Source organism: Crassostrea angulata, chromosome 7 (assembly GCF_025612915.1).
Source record: "Crassostrea angulata isolate pt1a10 chromosome 7, ASM2561291v2, whole genome shotgun sequence".
NCBI lineage: Eukaryota > Metazoa > Mollusca > Bivalvia > Ostreida > Ostreidae > Magallana > Magallana angulata.
In genome coordinates, this window is record NC_069117.1 from 31,310,761 (window position 1) to 31,337,346 (window position 26,586).

Here is a 26,586-nt window from a genome sequence, read left to right on the forward strand (position 1 = left end):
ATCTAAATGTGCATGTAATCTGCTGTAAAAGGGTTCGATACATATAGTTCAGGCACGTAGCATCAGGGGGGGCAGGGGGGCCTGCCCCCCCCCCCCCCCCCACTTTTTCTCGCAGCAACAATTTTTTTAAAATTTACATATAAAAATATGAATTATAATGGAGTTGCCCCCCCCCCCCCCCCCCACACTTTTTGGAAGTTTAATAGTAAAAAATTGATATGAAAATAAGGAAACGAGTAGTAAAATTGAAGTAACCCCCCCCCCCCCCTCCACGGATTAGGAATTTCATGATTTGGAGGGAAAAAATTTTGGTAGGGAAGAATTTTTTTTTGGAAGTATAGTTGAGCCCCCCCCCCCCCCCCCCCCCCCCCCCTTCCACGGATTAGGATTTTGAAGATTTTTGGAAACTTTAAGTTTCCCTTTTTTTTTTTTTTTTTTTTACTTGTCAAGATTTTTTGGATGGGTTTGGCCCCCACTTTCAAAAACGATGCTACGTGCCTGTAGTTATAGCTATTTTTTAAAGAATGTATTAATCTCTTTATGGAGAATAACTCTGAATAAAGATATAAAAAATATTCAAGTTTCAAAGGTAAAATATTTGAAAAGTTTTCTTACTTAATTATATTTTTTAAAGCTATTTTTAAGGCAAACACGAAGGAATATCGATCAAATCTAAAAAAAAAAAAATATAAAAAATGTAGGTGTCAATAAATTTAAACAATAAAAATGCTTTCTTTGGTCATTCATGCGGGATATGAAAGTGGCGAAATTTGCAGAAAAAAAAACCAACGTGGGTTTAATATGATTTTTTTTTATGCAATGATCGCTATTCTTTAATCCGGATGAATCATCAAAGAGGTTTCATTGTTTATACATGTATAAATCTTTTTCATAACAAAAATAATAAAATTGATTGTAAAAAGTTAGAAAAATGAACTAAATTACTGTTAATGTATATCAGTACGTTGGCTAAAAGAAACAACCAAATCATCTCCTAAATTAAGGACTTTGAGTCTGGCATCATCGTGATTATTTCGTGCAGTCCGTGATTTTTCTTCGGTCGCTGTAGATTTCGACCGATTGATAAACGGGGCGTTTTTGCCCCGCGAAGATTTTTCTAAAATTTACATACAAAAAATTGAATTAAGATGGAGCCCCCCCCCCCCTCCCCCCACATACACACACAGACTTTTATGGAACCATGTAAAAAAATTGAATTGAAAAAAAAATAAGGAAACAAACAGTGAAATTGAAGTTAAAGGCATAACTCTGCGAATACACAACTTCCATCACGTGACGATTTAGGTGGTACGCATTCTGCAAGGCGATAATATTTGTCGATACGGTATTATACCTATTTCACTTCATTCCAATCGAGTGCTGGTTTCTTAATTTCGCTGAGATACCTTTAGGAGAACCTTTAGGTTCTGTGCGTTACTGATTATTCACTTGTTAATTCTTTTCGAACACGTATATTGTTGACATCACTCATCAGCTTCTGGTTTACAATTGTACTGGTCGATTTTATAAAGTTATATATTTTGTTTTGAAACACTTCAAAAATGGCAAAATGCACAGAGATACACTTTCATATTTATTAGAAGAATAATATGTAGTGTTTTTGTATTAGGCATTATTGTTCTATAAATAACTACTGTTCATTTGTTTTATAATTGGTGCATATATTACTAGTTTATAGTCAATAGTGTATATATATGCGTCCCTGATGTCATCGACTCGTATACGGTACGACTTGCTGTTATCTTCACGCATGCGCATTGGAGAAAAAAGATTGTCGCAACTCCTTTCTGAGGTGAACTAACATATTATTTATTTTCATGTGAATGTAGTATTTACGGGTATGTACGTATATTCCTATGTTTTTCTTTAATATAAAGTGTTTGTTTAAAGTTTTCAAGTTGGCTTTAAAAAATGGCGATGTTTGATACCTGGATCGACTGTATCAGCTCAGCTGACAGTTTACACGCGTAACGCGTAACGTTATGTGATTAACGAAAGTGTGCGTAAGTGAAGTCACATAGTACTAGTTTTCAAATTTGTTGCAGGATCTTTTATTTGTTATGGTCGTAATATTCTTCTTACTTTTGGGTGTAGAAATCGTTAAGTTTTTAACTCGAGATAGGTGATGTGGTACCCTAGATATGTACGTGGTGTGAGAGTGTGTTTATAGGCTAGATACAATATCTCGATGACAACCCGGGGTAAACAAATTGGTATTCCCATCAGTGTAAGGTGAGAGGGATATTACACCTGTGACTGCTAATTATTTGATTTTTTTTTTTTTGCAATAAAATACTGCTGTCTATTTTGAAAATGTATTGTTGTTCAATAAGTTATTTTTTTGGCATATTTCTATTTAATTAATTATTAGATTTTAACTCATATTAAGATTATATAATTATGTTGAATACTGTTCATTCCTTATTCACTTAATCACTTTGTTAATGAGCCATAATCAAGATCAAGATTTTGATCAAAATTTATTTCTCAGTTTTAGAAGTGTTCAATGCTTCAGTAAACCATTTCTAATAGTCAACCAACATTTGAGTGTCAGCCGTCAAGTTACAAGTGCAATACAGAGCTCACAGTTCTTTGTTATTAATCAAAACTTAGCTCTTGTTTTTGTTTACATTTTAAATGTTGACAAGAAAATTCCAGATTTAGACCTAAAATAAATGTGAAAAGCTCTCGAAAAATTAGTTGTTTGTTTTGCATTTACATCTTTTTTACCCTTTCTTCTGTCCATACGACTAACACTCAAATTTTGCCCAATCATTATGAATGCATTACCAAAGCATTGTAAACAATAAAAACAGAAAAATAAAACTTGACCAAAATCATTATCCTATCCCTTTAAGATGTGGCTCAAAAAGTCTCTTCAATGTTTTCTTTTACACGTTCTTTTTGAAATAACAAAATACCCGAGATTCTTGTAACTTTGTTTTGAATATTAAACATTTGGCCACAATATCATTAGGTTTAGGGAAATTATTATAGATACAGTGTATTTTCTTTTTTCCTTTCTTTTTTTTTAACATTATTTTCTGGCAAGCATGAGACCCATGTATATCTCAACAAGTCACAAACGGATACATGGTGAATTTTATGCAAATTACTGAACCATAAACATACTGACTTCAAGGTTTATAACTTTATTTGCTGGTCCTATGATAAATGATTTAGATTAATCATATTTAGAAATTTCCTTGTACATGTTGTAATCTGATGTTTTTTTGTTTGTTTTTGTTTTGAAAAAGATACCAGAAAATGACTGTAAGCAATTGGAGTAAAGTAATTTTTCAAGCAGACATAATAAATAAAAAAAAAACTGAGGATATTCTTAAGTGACTGTCTGTTCTGCTCTCGGGCAGTAAGTTTTTCTTCAGAAATGTTATTTCAATATTTTGGTGACATGTTTCATGCATACAGGAATTACATAGTACAATGTGGTTTAAACTTAACAAGGGGTTAAAAAAATATCTCGCTGCACCCCACTTTCATTTTCTTACAGTCGGAAGTGAGAAAAAATAAACAATTCCTAATTTCAAGAACTGAATAGGTCTTAAATTGATGTTATTCATTATGAAGTAAATGGCGAACGTGGGTTTATTGTCTTCATAAATTATTCATGAATTTGTAGAACTTGTAGGATTAGTTTGGCTGCTCAATCAATTCAGTCTACATGACTGCACAAACTTGCTATTGGAATGCCAATGTCAGGGATAAGTAATGTATTTATAAACTTCATGTAATACCCATGCTCTCGTGTATTATTGATACAGTAAATATTAATATTAAGAAAAAAAGAAATTGCTTTCACTTCCAAAATAAACTCCAGTTGAACAAGCACTTTTTAAAGGCTTAAGGCTTAATATATACTTGTTTGTTGGTTATTTTGTATCAATTATGTATTTAATTTCACAGCATGCAGGTTTTCAGAATGAATTCTAAAATCATGTCAAGGAAAAGAAGATGCATTAGCTTTGGTAGACGTTCTGTTAAGTTTTGTTTAGATAGATGTTCTACGCAGTTCTATTTCTTGGTAACAATGGTCTGAGATTTCCAGTGGGCCGCCTTCTTTGTTGATTAAATGCCCACACTTTAAATGCATTTCAGAATGAGATTCATATGAGCTTATACGGTCAATATTTAGTTTAGGAATGTTTGTGGAACTCCAGGTTTAAGATTTTAATCTTGTTTACAATATGCTATAATTAAGCAGCTGGGGTTTTTTTATCCTGAATTTGGTTATCTATTATTCATGCATATGAGAGTTTTAAGTGCACGATAAATAAGTTTTAACTTGTTTATCAGTCAAGTGCTGTTAAGGTCATTGTTAGCCATGTAAGAGATAAATCCTTGGATTGCTGAAAAGTCAGAATTAAGAGTGGTGCAAGTAAGTTCTGATATAGATACAGAGAGTGAGAGATGAAATGATGACACATATCATTATGACCAAAGTTTGCTGACTATTTTCACAGTGAGTGTAACAGATTTTGAAATGTCTGTTCACTGAGTATATTATACACAAATACGTTGGCCTAAAGGTATGCACTGAATATGCATCATGCGTATTTAAAGTTAAACATAAATTTGTTATAAGTGAAATATTCATTTCGCTTTTGTACCATAAGTAATGGTATGGTTTTCCCCATTTCATTATCTATATTTTAACATGTTGCCGTGACATTTATTGATTTATCATGTTGTTGGGATTTTGTAGGAGCATCTAGTACACAGAGGAAAAATCACTCCTAATGGCTTATGTAATGAGATTGTGAAAGGGATAGAGTGAAACTGTGAAATGGTAATATTTTTATAGACCTGTTTACTTTTTGGAGAGTGATTTCAAGCTGCTTGGAAGGGGGTTCAAAATGTTTTCCTACATGCTGCAGTCTATGCATTCGGAGAGAGGATGTTACTTCATATCGGGATTGCTGCTGCTTTTATACATCTTCATCATGGACATTATTCTATACTGCTCCCTGGAAAACACCACACTGATCGATCAGAAGCACGAAGGGTCCTACTCTCCCTTCCATCCTCTCTCAACAAAGTTGCTGATGAGCGATCCAATACAGCATTATATTATCAACCCCACATCCGAATTCTTCGATGAAATCACCAAATTCAGCAAGATTTTCTACTTCATTTCACCAAACATGATAAGCTTCACCCATCTATCCATGTCTTTGATAGCAGCCAAGTTTGTCTCATCGGATAATTTGAAAACGCGTAGACTTGGTGTTCTTCTGTACCAGTTCAGAACATGGCTCGACAGTTTGGATGGGGTTGTTTTCCGAAGTCATAAAAACCAGCAGCATGAGTACAAGTCTCATCATGATAGCTGGGGATTTTTCATAGATGCTGGTAGTGATATCACTGGCGCTGTGATCTTTTCATTCGGAGTTTTATTTTATTTGTTTAAACTACCAGTGTCCTTTTTCAATAAATATAAGGAGGAAGGTACCGCCACTTTACCGCTTACCAAATCAGAAAATGGTTACAGCAGTGGTGAAAAAACAAACGGGAAACCCAGCAAGAAAATGCTCTTCTGGAAGTGCTTATGTTTCGGAATGCAGGTATTTGTGGCTTCTGGAACATGGGACAAGCGGGTAGAGCAGTATGGTGAAATATATGCAAAAAAGTTGGATGCACAGAAGACAGTAAGTATTACAATGTATTACATATGTATTTAGTTGGGTGGGTAAAGTACTTTGTGAATGACTTGATTATAATTCAGGCACTGTGATGTTCAGTATTGTTATTTATTCAATCTATTCTTAACTATCTACATGTATATAGGGGAAGATACTGTTTAACTTAATGGATGATATGTGTCCTTGAAATAAACAAGCCCTTTAAATTAAATTTTCATCATAAAGTGATATTTTATTCATGCAAAATGACACCATAGCTAAGTTATAACTTGATTGAACAACATGTTTTCTGGTTTAACCATTAATAATTCTACAGAATCTGCGATTTATTGTTCGAGTCTCTCTTGATCGTTGCCTTGTTCCATTATAAAGGTACGCCAGACGTCCTCACTTCACTCGCTGAGTACATGGATCATCTTGTACATCTGGCGGTATATCGACGGCCAGGCCCTGCTGCAGGTCTATTGTCTTGTAATATTCATGGACAAAGTCTGGGTAAGACAACTTGCAATGCGTGGTTTTATCAATATCTACATAATAGTTTACACATTAATTTTCTTCATATACTGCAGTGTTACTTACAGCAGAAACACATGCAGACTGTAGGTGTCTCTTGATATGTCATTAATAATACTATGACCTTGCATGTATACACTTATCATAAGGCTCAGACAACTTAGATTATCTATTGTCTGCTGCATTTCAGATCAGAAGGGTTTAAATATAAAATATATCTACTGTATATGAATTTTTGTTTGCAAGCTTGATGCATATATAACTGTATATTTGTACTTAGATATGATATAAGATTTACATGAATCTTTGAACCAAGTGATATCAGATTTGAATGAATCTTTGATCCAAGTTGTGTCCATGAATAGTTTATGTACTACTGTTACTTAACATAGACCTTGAAGTACCAAGCACATGAAACGATACTTCTATTGAAGAAGTGTTAGGGTAAAAGTTCAATGTCCAGTTACACATAAACAATGTCAAGTATTAAAAAAACACATGATTTTATTCAATGCTGAGCTTGGAGAGAGAGAGAGAGAGAGAGAGAGAGAGAGAAATAACATGTAACGTGTGAGGTATATAAATTATGGTACATGTATTTGATTTGATTTTTGTAGGAATTTCTGAACTTTGTGCAGTACCTTGGTTTTGCTGTGATTATATTTATCAACGTGATTTCAGAAATTCACCTCAAACATGTAAGTACAACCAATGAAGTTGCTACTGATATTTTCCTTATGTTGAATTATCTAAGCTGCATCAACTGAAATTTTCTCAGTTCAACAGCTGGCTTTTAGATTAGTATAAGATCTTAAAAACATTTCCATTTTTAGTTCCTTTCCATTTTATAGTGTTAGATAAGTAGTTCAGATATAATTTACTTCCATGTAGCATTCGATGGAGCATTATTATACTGTATATTCCGTTAAAAAATGAGTAATTGTAGTTCACTTTAAAATATTATGGGAAGAGGAAGGAGTTTACGTAAAATATGAAGAATAATTTTTTTTATATTCATTTAAGAAAAGAAGACTGATGAAAATTAGGTCAAATATTTCATAGTTTCAGGTCTGTTGCTCCAGGACCTAAAAATTTGAGGAGACAAGCCATAGAGCTACAATTCCTCCCAAACATGAATTTGAATTTACATTGCACTAAAAATTTACCTTATCTCCTTGCTATATTAATGCCATAAAATTCTTCTGTCAGTTCTAAATAACTTGGATTTGTTTTTTTCTTTTCAAAGGTTCGAGGATATATTGGGCTCTAGCTGAAACACAAGAAAATTGGAATTCAAAGTCATACATAGAGCTGAAGATACAACCTTTTTCTGCTGACATTTTTGTTGAAAATACCACATTTAAATTTTCATGCCACAGTACAACATTAGGGTTTCAATTTTTAGTCATTCTATCATTGCTCTTATATTTTTGTATTGACACAAATGTAACAGACTTTTGAAAACAAAGAGTAGCACACTTTTGAAAACATTTGTAATTTGAAAAAAATAGGCATGTTTAATATACCCCGGTAGATACATTTATCAATATTACTTTTCTAAAAAAATCTTTCAATATAAATGACTAAGCTAGGATGAAGGAAATTTCAGATGGGTTGCAATTTGAATACATATTAAGTTCTTGCCAGATTTTATCAAATGGTACTATTTCACAATGTATCTACACTATACAAACATACATTGATGAAAAAAAGTCACCTTTGTTGGGAGAGAATTTTAGGCAGATGCTGACCTAGTGTATTCTCTTGCTAGTTTGTGTTTGTAATATGTTTTCGGTGCTGAAAATCCACTCTTGGTTGTTGTGTAACATCAGTGGTATTGTTAGTGTGTTGGTGATAATTTAGGATTCTTCTTAAATAATCCTCATTTGTTTGTGAATTTTTTGTTCATGTTTCCCAAATTGCTGATCATGAAATTATGCTAAAGTTCTTGGGGTTTTTTTACCTTCAAAAATATTTGCTGAAAGCAAGTCGAAGTTTGTGTTAGTCTAATGTTTAACTGGCCATTAAATAGAATAAGGTGGAAGAGAGTCAAATCCACATGTTATTTATATTTAACATCTTCACTGCTCTAAAAAGGAAGTGCAAATATTTACATGATATACATATGATATTTTTGTGGGAATTCCAGATTTGATATTTTTATTGAGTCATTTATATCCATCATTTTTTTTCTTCCTTTCCAGTTTGTATTTGTTCATCAGCTATTCACAGATAAATAAATTCTAGGTAAATATTTTTGTATTAGAAGGCAACTTATTTTTTTCATTTGCACATGTAGACGACAACATTGATACATGTAAGTGATTAGACTAACACTGTGTATCTTCAATATTTAATTGACGTACAAATATTCAATCTAAAATAACTATATCAAAAATAAATTTATCACAATACTTATAGCCTTGTATTCTTATAGTACTGTAGTTTCATTTGATATCAAAAGAACGAGACACATTTTTTATTAAATGATAGTTTTACTTCAAAGGCATCAAGCAAGACAAGGTATTTCATAAAAGATTTGAAAAATAAAATATACCAATGTAGCTAGAAAGCAGAATAATTTTGCAATAAGAGAGCACTATGTCTCTTCTTTTAAAAGTGATGGATTAAAAATATTATCACCATGTATACAGCTTGGTCATTAAAGCTAGGCCCTTCCTTCTTTTCTACATCTCAAAACCACCCTTCCCACCAACAAGTCATGAATTCCAGTGTTGAAATAGTACATTTTTTGTATTTGTCTTGTTCGAGTTATGCTGAACATGGAACACTTCATTCCAGCTCACAACATTGCAAGTGGCATTTATATACCTCAAAATTAAATCTTAGTCATGTGCGAGTAGCCTTTTTATGTGTGAGTATGAGTGTTTGAGCTTTAATGTACTGATAATCATATGTCTCATATTTAGAGGCTTTGAAAAATACATTAGCAGTTTTCATGCAAATTTAAAAAAAAAAAATTATATTATATCCTAGTGTTGCATGCACTTTTTAAATTTTTGTATGTTAATAACCCACAATTGTTGATTTGAGAACTAATGAGAAAAAATGCTTTTCCTACGGTGGTACAGGGATTAAAACTATTTTAATGAACTGACTGTAACTCTTAAAATCAAGAAAAACTTATTCCATAAAGTTTTGAAATTATAATTTTTTTTGACATTGTAATGTTTGGCTTACATTTTTTAAACAGTTCATATACTAGTATTGTAGAACAAGTTTGCTTTAAAACCTGCGGGCTTTGACTCTTCAAGACTTCTAATCCAAAGTAACATAAGTAACATTGTCCAGATGTCAAGTGCTAGATGTATTATTTTATTCTTTTACCAAAATATATTTATTTGATAGAAAATATGTACCTATATATTCATACATGTATATACTATACTTGTGATATGATCCCCCCCCCCCCCAAATCCCAACATATTTTTTATATGTGGTATATATGACGACTTCAGTTAAGTTTTTTATGAATCTTTGGCATAATTTTTTGACATTTTATGACAAAATTACACCAGTAAATTTATGTATACACGACACTTGTCACAAAGATTCCATTGTTCAAATTTATTTACACGAAGTTAAAAATTGATCGTGTTCAATTTTGAAAAAAAAAAACAAATCTTTATAAGTACAGTGTACATACTTCCATACTTTTCCTTTTGCATGGTACAAAATCAAAACTTCAAGAATATGAAGAATAGAAAACTCTAAGGATGTTGGTTCAGGTTTGAAAAAATTCTAAAATAGGGTAAATTCACAGGCACCTGACTTGTTGGTTTTTTTTTTGTTTATTAAAAATGATATATCATTTATCTAATATTAATCAAAGATGTTTTATTAGGTACTGTGTGAGCTGTTGAAAAATTAATAAAGCGAGGTGCCTGAGGGTATAGTATATGTGATAGATAGAAGGGAAATCAAAATTTGAAACCTAATGCAGCAGAGAGAGAGAGAAAAGGAGAGAGAGAAAGAATTGACTTAATGTAAAAGTAGCTTTAGTTAGAATGTATAGAATAGAAATTAGTTTTTGTTAAATTCTTTTACAGGGTAGCTTTAACAACCATTGTTACACTGCAATGTAAAATCACTTTTGAAGGTGTGCATATTACTAACTGTATGATCATATGTATGATATAAAAAATTAAAATATAGGAAGAAGATGTAGAATATCTGTGATCCTATACATTATGATGCTGCACTTGAACATCATATCATTATAATTATACATCAATTTTATATCATAATTATAATTGAACAGCATATTTATATATTTTATGGGTACTAAGTAATATATATTTTTTTCAATGTGTTTGAAACATTAGATTCAGTAAATTTGTATTTTGGTATCTTTAGAATGATTGGAAATGGGATGAACATGAATGTTTAAATTGCTGAACTATTTGTACTTTTTCCTTTTCTTTTCTTTTTATTTTTATGAATACATGTATTCCATTTATGCTGCAAACATTTCTTGAACATCATTTGATGAGGTTTTTGCTGGGATCAGATTTGTGAAATGATTTTAACGACCAATTGAAATCTTAATATGATTTTGTGCCATACTATTAACATGAGAGGACGTGTATTCCAATAATGTTTTTGGTACATGGACAGATGTACATATGTATCGATATTACTGTGACTGTTTAAAACAGATATGTACATTTACATAAAGGCTGCAAATTCAGTAAGATCATTCCAGTTGATATTTGTTGAACTACTGTAACTTGTTTATAACCAGTGTAAAACAAAATTTCAGAAGAAAAGTAAAAAAATTCCCAACAGCATTACCTTTAAAATGATCAAACAAGGCTCATAGGCGTCGTAACCGGGGGGGCTTGGGGGGGCTTAGCCCCCCCACTTTTTTTGCAAAGTTATACCTAACCATTAGAAACATAGCATGATAGAGGGTTCAGCCCCCCCACTTTTTCTCGCAGGAAAGATTATTGTTCCTAAATTTACCTTGAAAGATTGAGAAGTTAGTTTCAGAAGCATACTAGCCCCCCCCCCCCCCCCCCCCCCCCCCCCCCCCCCCCCACGGATTAGGAATTTCATGATTTTGGATAAAAGAAAACTTGGGTAAGAAATATTTTTTGGAAGTATAAGTATACTCCCCCCCCCCCCACACGGATTAGGATTTCCATGATTTTGGGAAATACTTTTTTCTCAATATTTCCGAGGATTAGTCTAGCCCCCCCACTTTCAATTTGCTTCCGACGCCTATGAGGCTATTTGTCATAATTTACCTTTTTTTGTAAACTACGTTACTCTCTCTTTCAATGGGTCTTCAGGAAAAAGCTCATATATCTGTTTCATTGGACTGTTTATATTCTCATGTTGTGATTTAGCTTGTGATATCACCATTTTTATGATTTTTTTTTCTCTCAGAATCCCCCTCCCTCAACAATCTAGCTGTGACAAACCAGTAATAACCTGATATGGAAATGGATTGATTTGTGTCTGTTCAGCTTTTAAATGAATAAATTTAAATCACTTTTCATTAATAAGTCTTTGACTTTTGATTTAATTTTTGATTCATTTAGCCCCCATGTTTGTCTAGATTTCCTATGGGCAAAATTTTGTAGGAGGTTGCATATTTGCAATATTTCTCAGTTTTAAAAGTTTGAAGAGGTACTCAAGTGGGACCACATTCAAGTTATGCAAATACTGCAGTTAAGTCTACAATTTTTACCCAGCCATCTCTAATGACCATGAAGGTGAAAAAAAATACATACGCAGAGAAACAGAATATTGTGCCCTACAATACTACATATGACAATTCATTGTTTTAAACTACATTCTTCATTCCTACCCCATATGAGGGATGAAAAACACGGTCATTAGAAATTTGAAAAGTTTACCCAGTCTGTTCTATCTCCTTGCTTTAAAGGTCTAAATTGGGAATTAAGATGATGCACAGACAGTGAGTAGGAAAGAATAAATGTAAACATAGGAGACTTCATTTTGCAATATAAAAAAAATTGTGTTACAATATACGGGAAACTTTTGTATTTATTTATTAAACAGTTAACGAAAGTGTTCGCCATTGATTTGGAATAATGATGTTTACTTACTAGGTGGTAGCTTCAACTGTTGGTAATGTTCAGTTTACTGTTAGCAGAGACTTTTTCGCCTTGTGTTATTTTCGCCTCCATTGTCAGCGGTTGGATTCGAAACGGCAAATGAAAAGACGATTTACGAACCGAGTGAAATCTTTTACATGCGACATAGGCGAACAACAGATTTATACATGTATATTATTGGGAGTTGATTTTAATCAACTCTCCTATGCAGTTACTCTGGCAAACCGAAAGTGAAACAGTGTTTGGACCGAAGCACAAATTAACATCGCTGACAACATTTAATTCTAATCGAAAATTCGATGTAGTGTATTCTAAAGCCTTAATTCCAAGGGAACTTATTTATAGATACCTTGTAAATAGTCAGATTTTATATGGTACTAACAAGTTAGATATTTTTTTGTAGTTGTACATAGTATTTATTCCTACGCCAGAAGTCAATATAGTCTTGTTCAACCAGACGCTCGGCTGTCTCCGTTAATCTCCGACAAGCAGAGAGTCTCTCTCGCTTGTCGGATATTGACGGAGACAGCCGAACGTCGATCTGGTTGAACGAGACTGGAGTTCAATATTGCCTTTATCCTTACAATTTCTCAGAACTATTTTGATTACTGGCACGTAATTTGATGGAATTAATTCTTTGAATATTACACAACTAGATTCATATGAGGTTTTCACGAAATTCCTGTCGGAGAATTAATATAATATAAAATGAGCGTAATTCAAATACATATAGGAAAATACTTAGCATGCAAAATAACTTATCGTTTATTTTAAAATAAATAATAATCGATAAAATCAACTCCCGTCAGTACTTCAGTACTTTGTTATATAATTTGTCAATATATTGGAATAAAACTAGTACAAATTGAAGGCCGTTTAATTCATGGCCAAAGTAACCTGTCTATTATCATTTTAGGCAGTCTAAATGTTTCAAACTGTTGAAACGAGGTTTTGTATTGCGATGTCATGGTTACTTTTTTAATCTATGAAAATGATTGGTTGTTAAATTATTTTGACAAACGCACATTTATCCTGTTTTGTAAACAACATACGCGTGCTTCTTTCCGTCCACTTTCTTGAAAAGCAGCATTTTCACCCGTTATCCTTTTCTGGGCCGAAATGATAGGTATTGGCCCGTTGTTTGTAAAATTAGTTGTAAACAAGGCTCCATGCTCTAGATTCGGCTCAAACAAGCTCAGGAATTTGATTCATCCGCGAGGAAAGGAAGAGGGACTTTCTGTGTGAGCGTCAGCGATACGGTAGCTGGTGTTAGGGGAATTTATTTACTTACCCCCAATGGTTTGTATCACTCAGGTAACCTCTTATCAAACGTGTATTCCTTAAGGACTGATGCTTGTATACCGGTAACCTTCACTTTCAGCAGAGTCGCGGAATGGGTCAAAAGTATCTGTGAACGGTAAATAGATTTTCCTATTTTTCATTTTTCAGAATTTTTTGTTGTTTAGATTTTATGCTGTTTTGCAAAACGCAATGAACAAAACAGAATATATGCATACATGTCAGTATATATAAGATACTCTAAAAAGCATCAATTGATTATTAATCGAAGTGACTTAATGAAACTTGCAAAATTAATTTTTTGTTAATTGAGGGTTACAGTTTTGATAAAGAGATTTCATGAATTAAAATTCATACATTTTCAGCTAGAAAAATGTTCCGCTGGATTATATTTCTGCTGACTGTAGCATCTCTAACTCAAGGTAGGACGTTTGCATTGTTAAAGACATTTCATTATTATGTTATATTTGCAGCCCATATAACGAGACAATTGGTTTATATGTAAATTGTTCATAAAAAAAGATTAATTTTAAAACTGTTTAAAAATTTTATCTGTGTTTTATTTGTCAATTTGTAGACGCTGTGTGTAGCTAATTGTTGATATAATATAATTACGTCGAAAAAGATATAGGCCTAATTACGTAATTATTATCAAGATTTACACAATTAAAAGACTCCTCTTCCTATAAGGATTTTTTTAAACATAGAATCATTAGTTTTCATAAAGAAAGTAATGATGAAACGCTCGCGTCCTTACAAATATTTACACATACATTCAATCACTGAAAATAAACTCACTAGCTTCAAGCATGTTCGGATGAAATTGATTTTAGAATATAAGGAAAATGTGACTTCAAGCAGATTAATTCGTTGTATAAGGTGGGATTTAATACATTCAGATGATAAATTTTGTAGCATTTAGAGGACATAACGAATTAAAGAATAACAAGAATTACATGTATTATTTGGCTTTAATTCTTAAAAATTGTGTTTTTGACATAAATTTTTGCTACTGAAAATATTCAAGTGTCACTATACTGTCTTAAAAGAATTGTAAAAGAAAAATCACATCTAAAAGTCATTATCTTTACAACGGCATGTTTGCATGTGGTCCAAAGGATGGCAATGACATCCTAGCTTTTACGCAATGTTTCGGACATTTCTGGCTCTAAATGCATTTAGAGGAAAGCAACATAACCCTCAATTTGATCCGCCTATTTATTTCATTATCTTGTTTTGGTGTATACTTCGGAATTACATACGCCTAAACAGTCCCCCGGTTGTATACAGTTTCATTGAGGACATATTTTTTTTTATCTTGGTAGGATTGACGTTATAAAAGTTCCCACAAAACCGCCATGATTACTTTCTTCGTTAAAGTTGTACCATTGGTATTACCAAATATATATTAATTATAGAACTAATTAAACAAGGACAGAAAAGGTTTAATTATGGTCAATTCATTTTTGTTTAATTCATTGTTTAATCTTCACCGAATGGACATGCGATGCCCTATGACAACTTTGCAAACCCTACTATTTCTCCAATTAAAAATAATCCTTCACAAGTAATTGTCATAAAACCCTGTGAAAACTAAAAATTAAAAAAAAAAATTAAGACAATGAGCCAACGTTTAATCTCTTGCAAAGATGCTTTAATTCTATAGAAGCTAAATAGAAATAAAAATCCAACCCATTTGGTTTTCTAGATAGCTCAGGCAAAAATCTATTGGATGCTTGCACCAAAGACGGAGAGTGTCCTTCAGATTCCAAGTGTACCATACGAGGCTGTGACGGAAGTATCTGTTTATGCCGAGGAAATCTTATCCCGAACCTCAACTACACTAAATGCGTGTCCTGTAAGTATAAATATTTGTTTTCGCTTGGGGTGGGGTTGGTTAGACTCATTTCATTCTGTATCTTTGGCATTTACTGAAAAAAATGTGTTCTGTGGAATCATTACAATTCGTGGTGGCTTAATTTTGTAGTATTCGTGGGTAGCCCTCCCCCACGAATTTAAAGCCTCAACGAAAACAATTTTAGAAAGAGTTATCTTTTTCACTGAAACTGAAAACCGAAGCATCAACGAAATTACTTTTCCCCACGAATAAGCAAAAAACCCACAATCCACGAAAACTGGTCCCCATTAATTTAAATGGTTCCACAGTATACAGTTGTATGAAACGCATTGCAAGTTTAACAGTTTTGGATACAATGGCTAGATACCTTTCTGTTCTTTTGGGATTACTGTTAGGTCACCGGATCAGAAAATATATACCGGTATATGTACTGTATTACGTCATTGAACAATACTGTGACACCAAATTCCGTAGCTATCTAGAATAAATACTTGTATGTAAATATCGAAAACATTCAAAACATTATTTTTCAAATTACCAAGTCAATTTTGTGGTTCTAAATCTAACACTAACATTTGTTCATTGGGTGGAGAAGATAAGACCTGGGCACACTTTCCTTGTTTGAACACAGAAAAATTCCAGTATTTATAATCCAAAAATTCACATAATCAGACTAGGAGAGATACACACTCGCAATCTCATTATGGAATCACCCTGTCCCCGTATCTCAGCATTAGATAGTGACCACCAGAATTTTTTCTAAATTGGTTCTAATTTTGAAGGTCTTGGATTATTTCATATCCTCCGAAATAATACATTAATGGGTATTTCATATCTTAGATCTATAGCAACAAATGTATTTTTAAGATGAAAAAGTACCACTCCAATCATTTAAAAATAGAAAACTATGTGCTTATCTCTTGATTTGAGATAAATAGAGGAAGAAGCCGAGTTTGATTCATGGAATTACCTATAGGGGGAAAATATATGTAGATGCTTCTACAAGATTAATGGATGAAGATGTGATTATCCGAAAAATGGAAATGTTGATGACATGTGAACCTCCGTCCGCAACACGATTGTGCGTCGCGGGGTATTTGTTTTACAGGCGTACAGAAATGCTGCGTAAACATGGTGGCACCTTGATCCCAGGAAAATTAGAAAGTCGTTTTCTTCAGAAATAGAGGAAGTAAGATCAGTAAAAGATAATAGACCCCGCTCCATCGTGATACCTTTTTGTGCACACGAGATTGATTTCCTAGAGACGAACGCGCTCCTCTGGTATGGAATGCAGAACTGACCTTAAATCGACATTCTTTCTTCAAAGGATGCGGATTTCTCTAATTGAGAGTGACCTCCTTTCACGTTTTCTCACTCTTCCGTTGTTAATGGCTTCTGTTTTCAAAGTAAAGACATCTTGTTTACTCTTTTACTGTCAAATCTTTCTCTTGCCTTGGTGAACAGAGTTTTACGAAATTTTAAAGACGCGGTCGCTATATATCAGACAGTAAATTAAAGTGTCTTTTGACCTTGGTCACTTTCAAATGTTTTCTGGAAATGAGTTGCAAGACGTTATTAATTTTACTAACAAGTCAGTATTGAAAAGACTGATATAAAATTGTACACTGAGACAATTACATTTGGCTTTCCTTTCTACAATTGGAAAGGAAGGGCCTATATAGCTGATGCGTTTTGTCATGGAAATTGGAAAATCAGATAACTGTAGAAATGTTATAGCACACTAGTGAATCTTTTAACAAGAGGGATGAGCAAACTTAAGACGCGTTTCTTTTTATTGCGAAATCCCAGAACTTGAATAATGGTGGTCATATTTTAAATCAGGTACATGTATACATGTATAAGTTAAGCCTAAAATTTTTCATGTACTTGCAGTATGTAGCAATATGCAGATTTAACGGGAACACAAATCTGTTGCTGTAGAATATTTATTTAGTTTCAGAGCATGTTAGCTTAAGCTATTGGTATTAATCTATATTCAATTAAGCTTTCTGTATGGTCTCCCAATCCAAATATTTCCCAAATATGTAATTCTACAGCTTTTAAATGATCAAAGCCCTAAAAACCTCATATTTTTGTAAAGGAAAATGATTTCACAATTTTATAAAAATAAACTTTTTAAAACTATCATGTTTTTTTTCAGTTGCTGAAATCGGCGAGAGTTGCACTGGGTCCAAATTTTGCCGCCCTGTTAGCAGTCGCTGTGATCACGTGAAGGGTGAATGCACCTGCCAGAACGGATACTCAGCCTCCAGTTCAAACAACAAAGTGATCTACTGCAAACAAAAACCTCTTCTATCCACTTCCACCAGCTTCTCTTTACTTAAAGAGCCATGTGACGACAATCGCCAGAAGTGCTCTCCAGAAAACCATTTGGAGTGCGACAAGGGTGTATGCGTCTGCTCGAACGGGTACAAAGAAGCTTCCATTGATATCATCAACGCCTATCCTTTTAATGTTGTACAGTGTGTTCCTGTAAATTTCTCCATTGGTAAGCACCAAATCATGAGCATCTGTTTTTATTGCAAATTTGAACTAAAAACAACTTGCATACAGATCAATGCATTGTGTTTGCATAGCAAATTGCAGGAATTGACGCAAAAGTTAATAATGAATTCAATGGGTCTATGCGTCTTCCTACAATCAATTTTCTGTTTGACTTGGTCAGAAATTACATAATTTCAAATACGGTACTTATTTCAATTGAAAATTCTTGAGAAAAAAGCCTTCCTTTTTACCATAGTGTCAAAAATCTACCTGTCAGAAAACACAAGGACCAATAATTGCAACTACTAGTAGATAACTGAGACCTGTCGGTGTAGTTTGAAAGCAAGAACCGGATCCTTGCATGTAATTTGTGGCACAACCAAACCAACAGGATTAATCGACACCAGATAATAAAAATGTGTTTGGGGGATCGCTGATAACTCGTATCTGATTATTTCCGCAATTGTCTGGGTATTAGAGGACGTTCACAAGACATAACGTCGCAATCGACGTGAAAAAGCGGATTAAGTAGCTTTATGGGATCTCGCTAATCCTTTCTTTGCAGGCTTTGACCCATCAATGGCAGAGATTTAAAATGTCGCTCGCACAACAAACAAATTTACTTTACTCCTGGTTAATTTAAAAGGAAAAGAGAAAACACAACCAAAAAAAATCGCAACAAATCAACTGGTGTATTTGCAATCCTTTTGTTTTGAAGCAAAAAAGAATTTTTACTAGCGTACCTCGACTGTGATTAACATTCTTTGTTTACCGATCAATGCTTCGTGTTCTTAATAATTTGGAAGTAGTATATCATACTTAACAGTATTTAAAACATATAATTGAATCTCCTTGTTCAGATGGCACAGCGCCTCGTACAACAAACTCAAAATAATATACATACATCCTTAATCTGACGAATTCACTTTGTTTTAGGTATCAAGATAGAAGAAAACCAATGCTTCAGCCCAGCACCAGGTAAAATTTATTCTTATAGTTCGCCTGTCTGTCATGAGCAGCTGAAATATTGTTTTGTTTACTATTTTGTCAATAAAAGTGAAAAAATATAGAGAAAGTTGATAGAGTACTGCATCATTTTCGTTTTTAGTGACACCTAGGCCAACACCTGGACAAACATCTAACGCCATTCCACTGCCGACCACCGATCAGTTTTCATCTGAATTTGTGTCAACATTTGACATTCCATCATTATCAACGGACTTTGGACAAACATCGCCATCAGCGTCATTAACAAGTTTTCCAAACTTACAACCTACCCCTGCAATCACACCATCAACGTATGAAACACAGAAATACTCATCCGGAGTTCCGGAACTTTCATCGACAGACACGTTAGAAGAAAGCAGTGCCTACCTTTTCTCTTCGGCAATACTTCCGTGGAGTAATGCGGCGGGATTAGTTTCGGAAACAAATTTAGAAACCCAACAAACTCTTCATTACACCTCCATCAGCTCGCCATATACCTCATTTATTTCAGACTTATTGACAAGCAGTGAAAGTTATACAAAAACTTTATCAAGTGTTACCGTTACTTCTTCTAATACTGATATTTTATCAACTTCCTCACCAGACATTAGCTCCAGTTCACAACCCACCTCAACATTAGTTGGATCGTCCGGAGTGATATTTAGTTCATTTATGTCTAGTTCTGAAACGCCTGTCCAAGTGGAAACCTCATTTACTATGTCTTCCTCAAAAAGTAATATAATTACGTCGATGTCGTCTGCTTCATTTGTGACTTCAGTTTTACCAACCTCGCAGAACACAAACACCGTAAAATCATCCATGGTTACTTCCCCTGTGACATTTTCATCTGAGTTTGTCACACCTAAATCATCCGTAGAAGAAACTGCAACTCTCTTTACTTCATCATCTGAAGAATTTACCAAAACGATTCAGCCAACTCGCAGTCAATCTATCAGCAGCCAAAATATAAAATCCAGTTCAGTTTTGACAACAACTTCAATATCAACGCCACCACCACCGACGTCAAAAACACCAAAAACAACAGAAAACTCGGTTGTCACAACAACAGAAAAGTCTGTAGTCACAACAACAGCAAATTCTGATGTCACAACAGAAAAATCTACAGCGTCAAGGTCTACAACAATAGCAACAACAAAAAGCACTACTTCACAACAAACAACGAGAAGCGTCAGTAAGTACTTGTCGTCAACTAAGCACTAGGAAATAGGCTGCGGGAACCATCTGTATGACCTTTATGAGCGTTAACGATTACTTTACAGTGGAGTTAGACTTGTTTCTTTTTAATTAGCAGCAGGAATTTTTCGTGTGTATTGTATGAAAAGTGTATTGTTATTATAGACATAACAAAAGGCTAAGCTACAAAGGTTAAAAATAATATAATAGCAACATACCAGCTAAACGATATGTCCGCAGAGGGAAAAACTGATATGTAGTGAATATTTTATTCGATAATGACCAATAATACGATACATAATATACTTTTATTCCCATTTAAAGATAATGTTAACTCAAGAAAGATTCATCTATAATCTAGTTGATATGGTGAAAACTGTGACGGGCAGTGTAGAAAAACCTTTTAGATATATAAGCATGTATATTCATGTCGAATTAAAAATACTGCTTCTAGTATTCTAAATGATTGAAACTGCTTATTTTTCTAGCACCAATCGGGGAACGTTGTCAGATAAATTCTGTCTGTCCCGACAACGCCATCTGCGAGACCCGCTCAAAGTGTGATGGAAATTTGGCTTGTTACTGCAAAGAAGGTTATGTGTCCAATGAAAACAACGAGAAATGCCTGAAAAGTAAGACACACTTCTTGTCAATTTTTTTCAACCTCTAACTAGTACGCTGGACATTTTGCATTATTATTATTTGTCTACGAGACTTAAAAAGTAGACAAGTGTCTATGTCATGTACAAACTAGAACTGCAAAATGGCTTCATATAATTATACTAACTTTTCAGAAATCTGCAGCCATGGAACATGATTTAAATTGATGTTAATTCTCTTCAGGTTGCAAAACTACTAATCTTTATTGAATAAAATTAAGTAGTAGTCTCTTAAATTTATAAAATGTTAGATTCTAAATTCATTGTTGCCCACAGTTAATCTTTACGAGGGTCAATCAAAAAATACGAAGACAATGTTGCTGTGTATCATATATTTTTCATGAAAGTCATACTTAACAGATTAATCTGTGCACCAACACTTATGTTATTGATATGCAAAGTTTTAGTCCATTTGATGAATTGGTATTTTTGTTACCCCTTCTTTAAAACAACATATTTTGTCACCACGGCGCACGGTAACGTTCAAAACATGACGTCAAGATTAAACACGCACAGTTTATAGATATACCTCATCTCTATATCACGCTTAGTCTCTTGTACCTTTCTCCTTACAATTTAAATTGGCACTGAACCACTTAACATCTTATTTGCACACATTTGTTCGAGAATCGTAATTTACTTCTTCAAAGTTTTCATTTTCTAACCGTGTATCTTTTAGCTTTCAGTAAGGATAACCCTGAACGTTGGTTGACGTTACTTATTTGTAGACCAACTATTAACAGATATTTTACTCTCTATCTCAGATTGTTTTATATTCAAAACAAATTACCACCACCTCCACAAAATTTATTAGAGCTAAACACAAACTTGCAAATAATAATTGACTTGTTTTTTGCACCATTGAGCATTTTCACAGCATGTATCGGCTTTTTCCTGAGTTAAATCCATTTTGGTTGTACTTCTCGTTGCGCCGTGACGTCCGGCGACGTCGATATTTTTAGTCAATTCTAAAGAGGACTATCTGTCTTTAGTTACTAATATCTGTTCGACAAAACGGTATATCCCGTCATTATTTGGAATACCATGACTATTCTTAATTTGAGGTTTCAATATTATTTGGTTTTAAGCCCAATTTATAGAGATATAACTTTCAACATTATATTGTGACCTCATTTTTGCAGGATTAGATTCTAAATAATTCTTAGAAGTAAAGGAATTTATTAACTTTTTTTCTTGTAAATTGTTTTAAAGTATTGCTATTTTTTGTCTACCAAATTTAGTAATGATATGACGTTAAGTAACATAGCTACGACAAAAGTCTTTGTATTTTTTTGATTGACCCTCGTATTTTGAAATGACGTTACTCTATATGAATTATTCATTAAGTTAGTTAAAGAGAATTTGAGATCAAAATTTTATTTTTCATTTTTATATATAGAATGATTTACGTGTGGGTTTTGACTGATTGACCATAATTTGAATGTCATATGCCAAACAAGTGAGCTTCATTGTTATGTAAACAGAATCCGAGTTTTGTTTTTGTTTACAAATAATATACTAAAGTATAAAAAAAAGTTGCCATTCCTTTGACAATATAACTTGGATCGTTGCAAAAAGGATAATCTGTTCAATGTGTTCCATGTTAATATTACATATATCAACAAAGGCAAGCAGCATTCAACCGAAACTTACCTGAATAGAACACATTAGTTAACAATAACAAGACTCGAGCTTTGTTTACAATCAAAGAATTTCAAACTCTGTATCTTGTTTCTAACTTGATATTTGACTTTCAAATATTTTATGAAATATTAGAAATACCCATGCATTTATTAACCTTTCTAGAAATAAAAAATATTAAATTAATAAACTTTGATCTCAAATCGTGCCAAGGTTGTTTTAAAGCTTATAAATACAAGTTTTAAATGTTGTATTGACCCAGCGTTTTACGTTAATTTAATGGACGCTTTTCGAAAACTAATCAGGAATAAGCGATTGCAAGAACCAACACTTTTCGTCATTTATTATAGTCTTTGCTAATAAGATGGGGAAATAAGATGGCACAAATGTCCATTAGTGTAATCGTAAAAATAAGATGAATACAATTTCAATGTTGTGTTTTTTGATCCATTAAATTTGTTTTTTGTAATAAAGTGCAATTTTGCAAAAGCACAATTTTTAACTATATATCGCCAGTTTGAATATTTTGATTAACAAAAAATGAATAATGATTATTGCCTGAAGTTTTGGTGGTACCGAACCCATAATCTAATATGCTTAATAAAAGGTTACATGAGGTATGGTGCTCTAACCACTGAGCTATTTCAGTCATATCAATATGCGTTATTTAAATGCTATACTATAGTATGCGACTTTGACCATCATTTTACGGACTTATATTATTTTCCTTAAACATTCAATTGTTGGGATACAAAATAATATTTTTAATGTATAGTGGGTCATCTCTCCAAGTTTTTGTTGATTGAAAATTGTTCGTTTTCCGTCAGAAATTTAACTATGACGGAAAATATGAAGCACAGACCCGCTCTATAAAATAAAAGGCAATGGGGTTCTAAAGCATGATATAATTACGAGATTTTGATACGCATAAACCAGTTCAAATCAACATAAATCTAGCATTAAACCTGTTTAAAGGTTTCAGAACGATGTTATGTTAAACATAATTGCTTGGAACGATATTTTGAAAGACTCATCCGATTTGTTGATAATTATTTTTTTCAGTATCCTACTGTAGGTATTTTACACGATTTATTCCCCCATCTTCTTCTGGGTATTCATTGTAATACCCATAAGCGTTACTTGCGGCTCAAGATAAAGTAAATAACTACATCTAGGAGAACTTGCCATCTGGTGAAAATTTATGAAAACACAAAGAAGGAAACCCAACACCCATTTGATAAAACCAAGGTTAAAATTGTTATTTCTCAGCACGAAGCTCCGTTGAACAGCTTTGAAGGATGTTTGCAACGCAAAGTCATTGACTCCAGTTATGTTGCCATTCTCTGATCGCTTTTTAATGCAGACGCCTTCCTTGTTGCCCCTGTTGTGTTGCTTCATTGATGAATGAAAGCACAAACGATATCTTTCTCATCATTTCCCGATTTAATGATTGTGTTTTAGACTTAGGTGTCTCTGATGGTCTGAGATTGTACCTTTGAATAGCTCTGTAACTTGTCAGGCCAAGGTTGACATGGAAAGCAGCTCGGATTGGAACAATTTTAATGGTATTGTCACACTTGGTGGCAAACACACTACAAAAGGAAAAAAGAAAGTTGTGGAAAACACAGCAAAGCAAATAATGCAAACCACTGTACATAGGGCATAGGAAATAATAAATCTTTGATACTCTCGAAATGTTGTTGTTACTATTTGTTTACGGTAACAACACTTCACATTACATAATGTAGTAAAACCACAGTTACCTTAACCTATTGTTTTGTTGCTAAAAAAGCCAAATTACTTTTACTTCCTTCAAATTTTTTTTAAAAACTTCCCGTTGTCGAATGAGATTAAACATACTATCATTATGGGTTTTTCTTTTTTAAAAACCGATTTTCTTTTAATAAGTCCTATTTCGTTGTTATAACAATCACACATTCCTTTTAAGTAACAACATTTTTATTTTTACAGTCCAATATTTAAGAGGAAAATGTGTGTCAAACAACCAGTGCTTAGGACCAAACGCAGCCTGCATTGGTGGACTATGTGCCTGTGCAGAGGGCTATCTGTCAAGCAGCAACAACACAAGATGCAGACGAGAAATGTCCTGGTTTGTTAGCTTCCCGCTTCTTGGCGACCGATGCATGGGGTTTCTTTCCTCATGTTATAATTATGACGAGCAAGAATGCAAAAACGAAAGATGCGTCTGTAAAGAAGGATACAGGCCACTCTTGGAGGTAGAGCGGAAGTTACGTCACAAGGAATTTTCACAATGTGTCAAAAATGACACACTGCCTGGTAATATTATTTGATTTTGTTTATTATGTTTTTTTTAAGTTCAATTATGCAATGATTACCTTTTAAATTTAATTTTCTTATTCAATTAAATTTTTTCTCTAAAACAGATGCTTTCAAGGAAAATATTCGCTGTACGGATATGACCGCATCGGATTATTCAGACCCTTACTACTCGGAAGGAAAAAGAAGTAAACAAAAAAATCAATTTGACTATAACTATTGCATTTAAAACTAACATGCTGTCGATGTTATTTCTAGATTGATTAGTTTCAAATCTATTTTCAATTCTAATTAAGAATTAAAATCGTTTTATATACAAAATATAAATCTTTCTCCTTATGTCATTAATGCATTTGGTGAATAATTCAATACTCGCTCAGAACATAGTTTGTGTTTTAAAATTTAGATTCTAATTTTTTTTTTTCTTTATTTTTTTTTTTTTTGTAAATTAACTACTTCTTACATGTATTACAGAAATCCGGGTGATGCAGGGGGCTATTATTGGTGGAATTATGGCTTTCTTGGTTTTAATTTTGACAGCCGTAGGAATCATACTCTATATCAGATATAAAAAGAGGTATATTAGAAATTTAGTTCACAACATTTTACCATTTACTGTCCTGCAAAAGCTGGTATAAATTGGAAATTGATATAGATTGGAAATTTTCTATCAACTGTCAATATACATGTGCTTTATTCAATCATTAAAATTCTTTGAAAATTACGTAGTATATTATTGATAACAATGACTGTCATTTCTATAATATAGAACAGGTGATATGAACAATGACTCAGGTTCGGAGATTTCATTCGAGAGACAATCTAGTGGACGCTATTCGTTCAAAATCCCGCGCCCTTTCGCCACCTACGACACCACACCAGCCGACAATCTGTCCTTCCACAATCGCTCCTTCAAAGAGGACGAGACTCATCGACTTCGAGAAGACGAGCTCAAGTCCTTGAATGGAACTCTAGCCAAATTTTACTTCGATGACATAGATTATAAGCCACACGAGGAATACAGACCACACGAGAATGGAAAGTGAAACTTTGTGTCTAGGGGGTCCTTTGAAATTACGAGATTATATATATACAGTCTATTGGAACTGAAATGTAAAAATGGTGCAAATGAATATTATGAATGTTATTGGGTGCTTGTTTGAATAGATTTAGTTACATTTGTATAAATCTAATATTTCATTTTGAATATTTTAGTGAAAGATAACATTCTTATCTATTAGTCTGCTGTTACATGTTAATAATAACACAATTTCCAATTATATACGTAATATATGACGTTTAAACACAAAAATGACTATATTAAGCCATACGAACACATATAATACGACGAGAAGAAATGTAATAATAATTTTATAATATTATAATGTTTATATATAATGGATGCAAATATGGCTGTAACTGGTTTTGTCATTTTACATTATCAATAAATTATACGTTTATTTATCAGTATTTGTTTTGTTTTTCAACTTGTTTACTTCCTTTGATCATTAAAAAAAAAGTGTTCCGTCTTCTGTGTAGCTGGACATTCCAAGTGGAGCAGCAACAACAGGCAGGAGATTCGTTTTTGAAAGAGGGAGAGGAGAGGGGCTTCAAAATCGTCTAAATCCTAATATGGGAGGTGGGGGGATACGTAGTATTCCTTGTAACTTCAAAAGTTCATTTTCACTTTTGAATTAATTATTTATTGATTTATCACTTATTATAACACTCCCTCAAAAGTGCCCCACCCCCTCCTCGATGCTACCAGTCTGAACAAGTCTACTATAAATATATTTCACACTGGTATATGAAAAATAGAAATCATTATTATTTGCACTGAA

At 33.2% G+C, this 26,586-nt stretch overlaps 2 protein-coding genes across 5 annotated transcripts; both read left to right on the forward strand.

Annotated features, from left to right (window-relative positions):
- Nucleotides 1-1,728: 1,728 nt before the first annotated feature.
- LOC128192953 (ceramide phosphoethanolamine synthase-like) lies at nucleotides 1,729-9,792 on the forward strand. 4 transcript variants are annotated; one of them, XM_052866074.1, is made up of 5 exons: nucleotides 1,729-1,813; nucleotides 4,745-5,687; nucleotides 6,054-6,176; nucleotides 6,815-6,895; nucleotides 7,444-9,792. In XM_052866074.1, exons 2-5 carry the CDS (start codon nucleotides 4,896-4,898, stop codon nucleotides 7,465-7,467), a joined length of 1,020 nt encoding a protein of 339 aa, XP_052722034.1. In that variant the 5' UTR covers nucleotides 1,729-1,813; nucleotides 4,745-4,895; the 3' UTR covers nucleotides 7,468-9,792. The 4 variants fall into 4 exon arrangements, with proteins under 4 accessions (XP_052722034.1, XP_052722035.1, XP_052722036.1 ...); XM_052866075.1 differs by having other exon boundaries at nucleotides 1,779-1,859; XM_052866076.1 differs by having other exon boundaries at nucleotides 1,803-1,863.
- Nucleotides 9,793-13,598: 3,806 nt separating this feature from the next.
- Nucleotides 13,599-26,206, forward strand: LOC128192607 (mucin-3A-like). Its single transcript, XM_052865410.1, has 11 exons — nucleotides 13,599-13,721; nucleotides 13,969-14,025; nucleotides 15,312-15,461; nucleotides 17,623-17,970; nucleotides 18,903-18,944; nucleotides 19,075-20,145; nucleotides 20,636-20,779; nucleotides 24,419-24,745; nucleotides 24,853-24,933; nucleotides 25,220-25,322; nucleotides 25,515-26,206. The coding sequence occupies exons 2-11, from the start codon at nucleotides 13,977-13,979 to the stop codon at nucleotides 25,789-25,791; spliced, it is 2,592 nt and encodes an 863-aa protein (XP_052721370.1). The 5' UTR covers nucleotides 13,599-13,721; nucleotides 13,969-13,976; the 3' UTR covers nucleotides 25,792-26,206.
- Nucleotides 26,207-26,586: the final 380 nt, after the last annotated feature.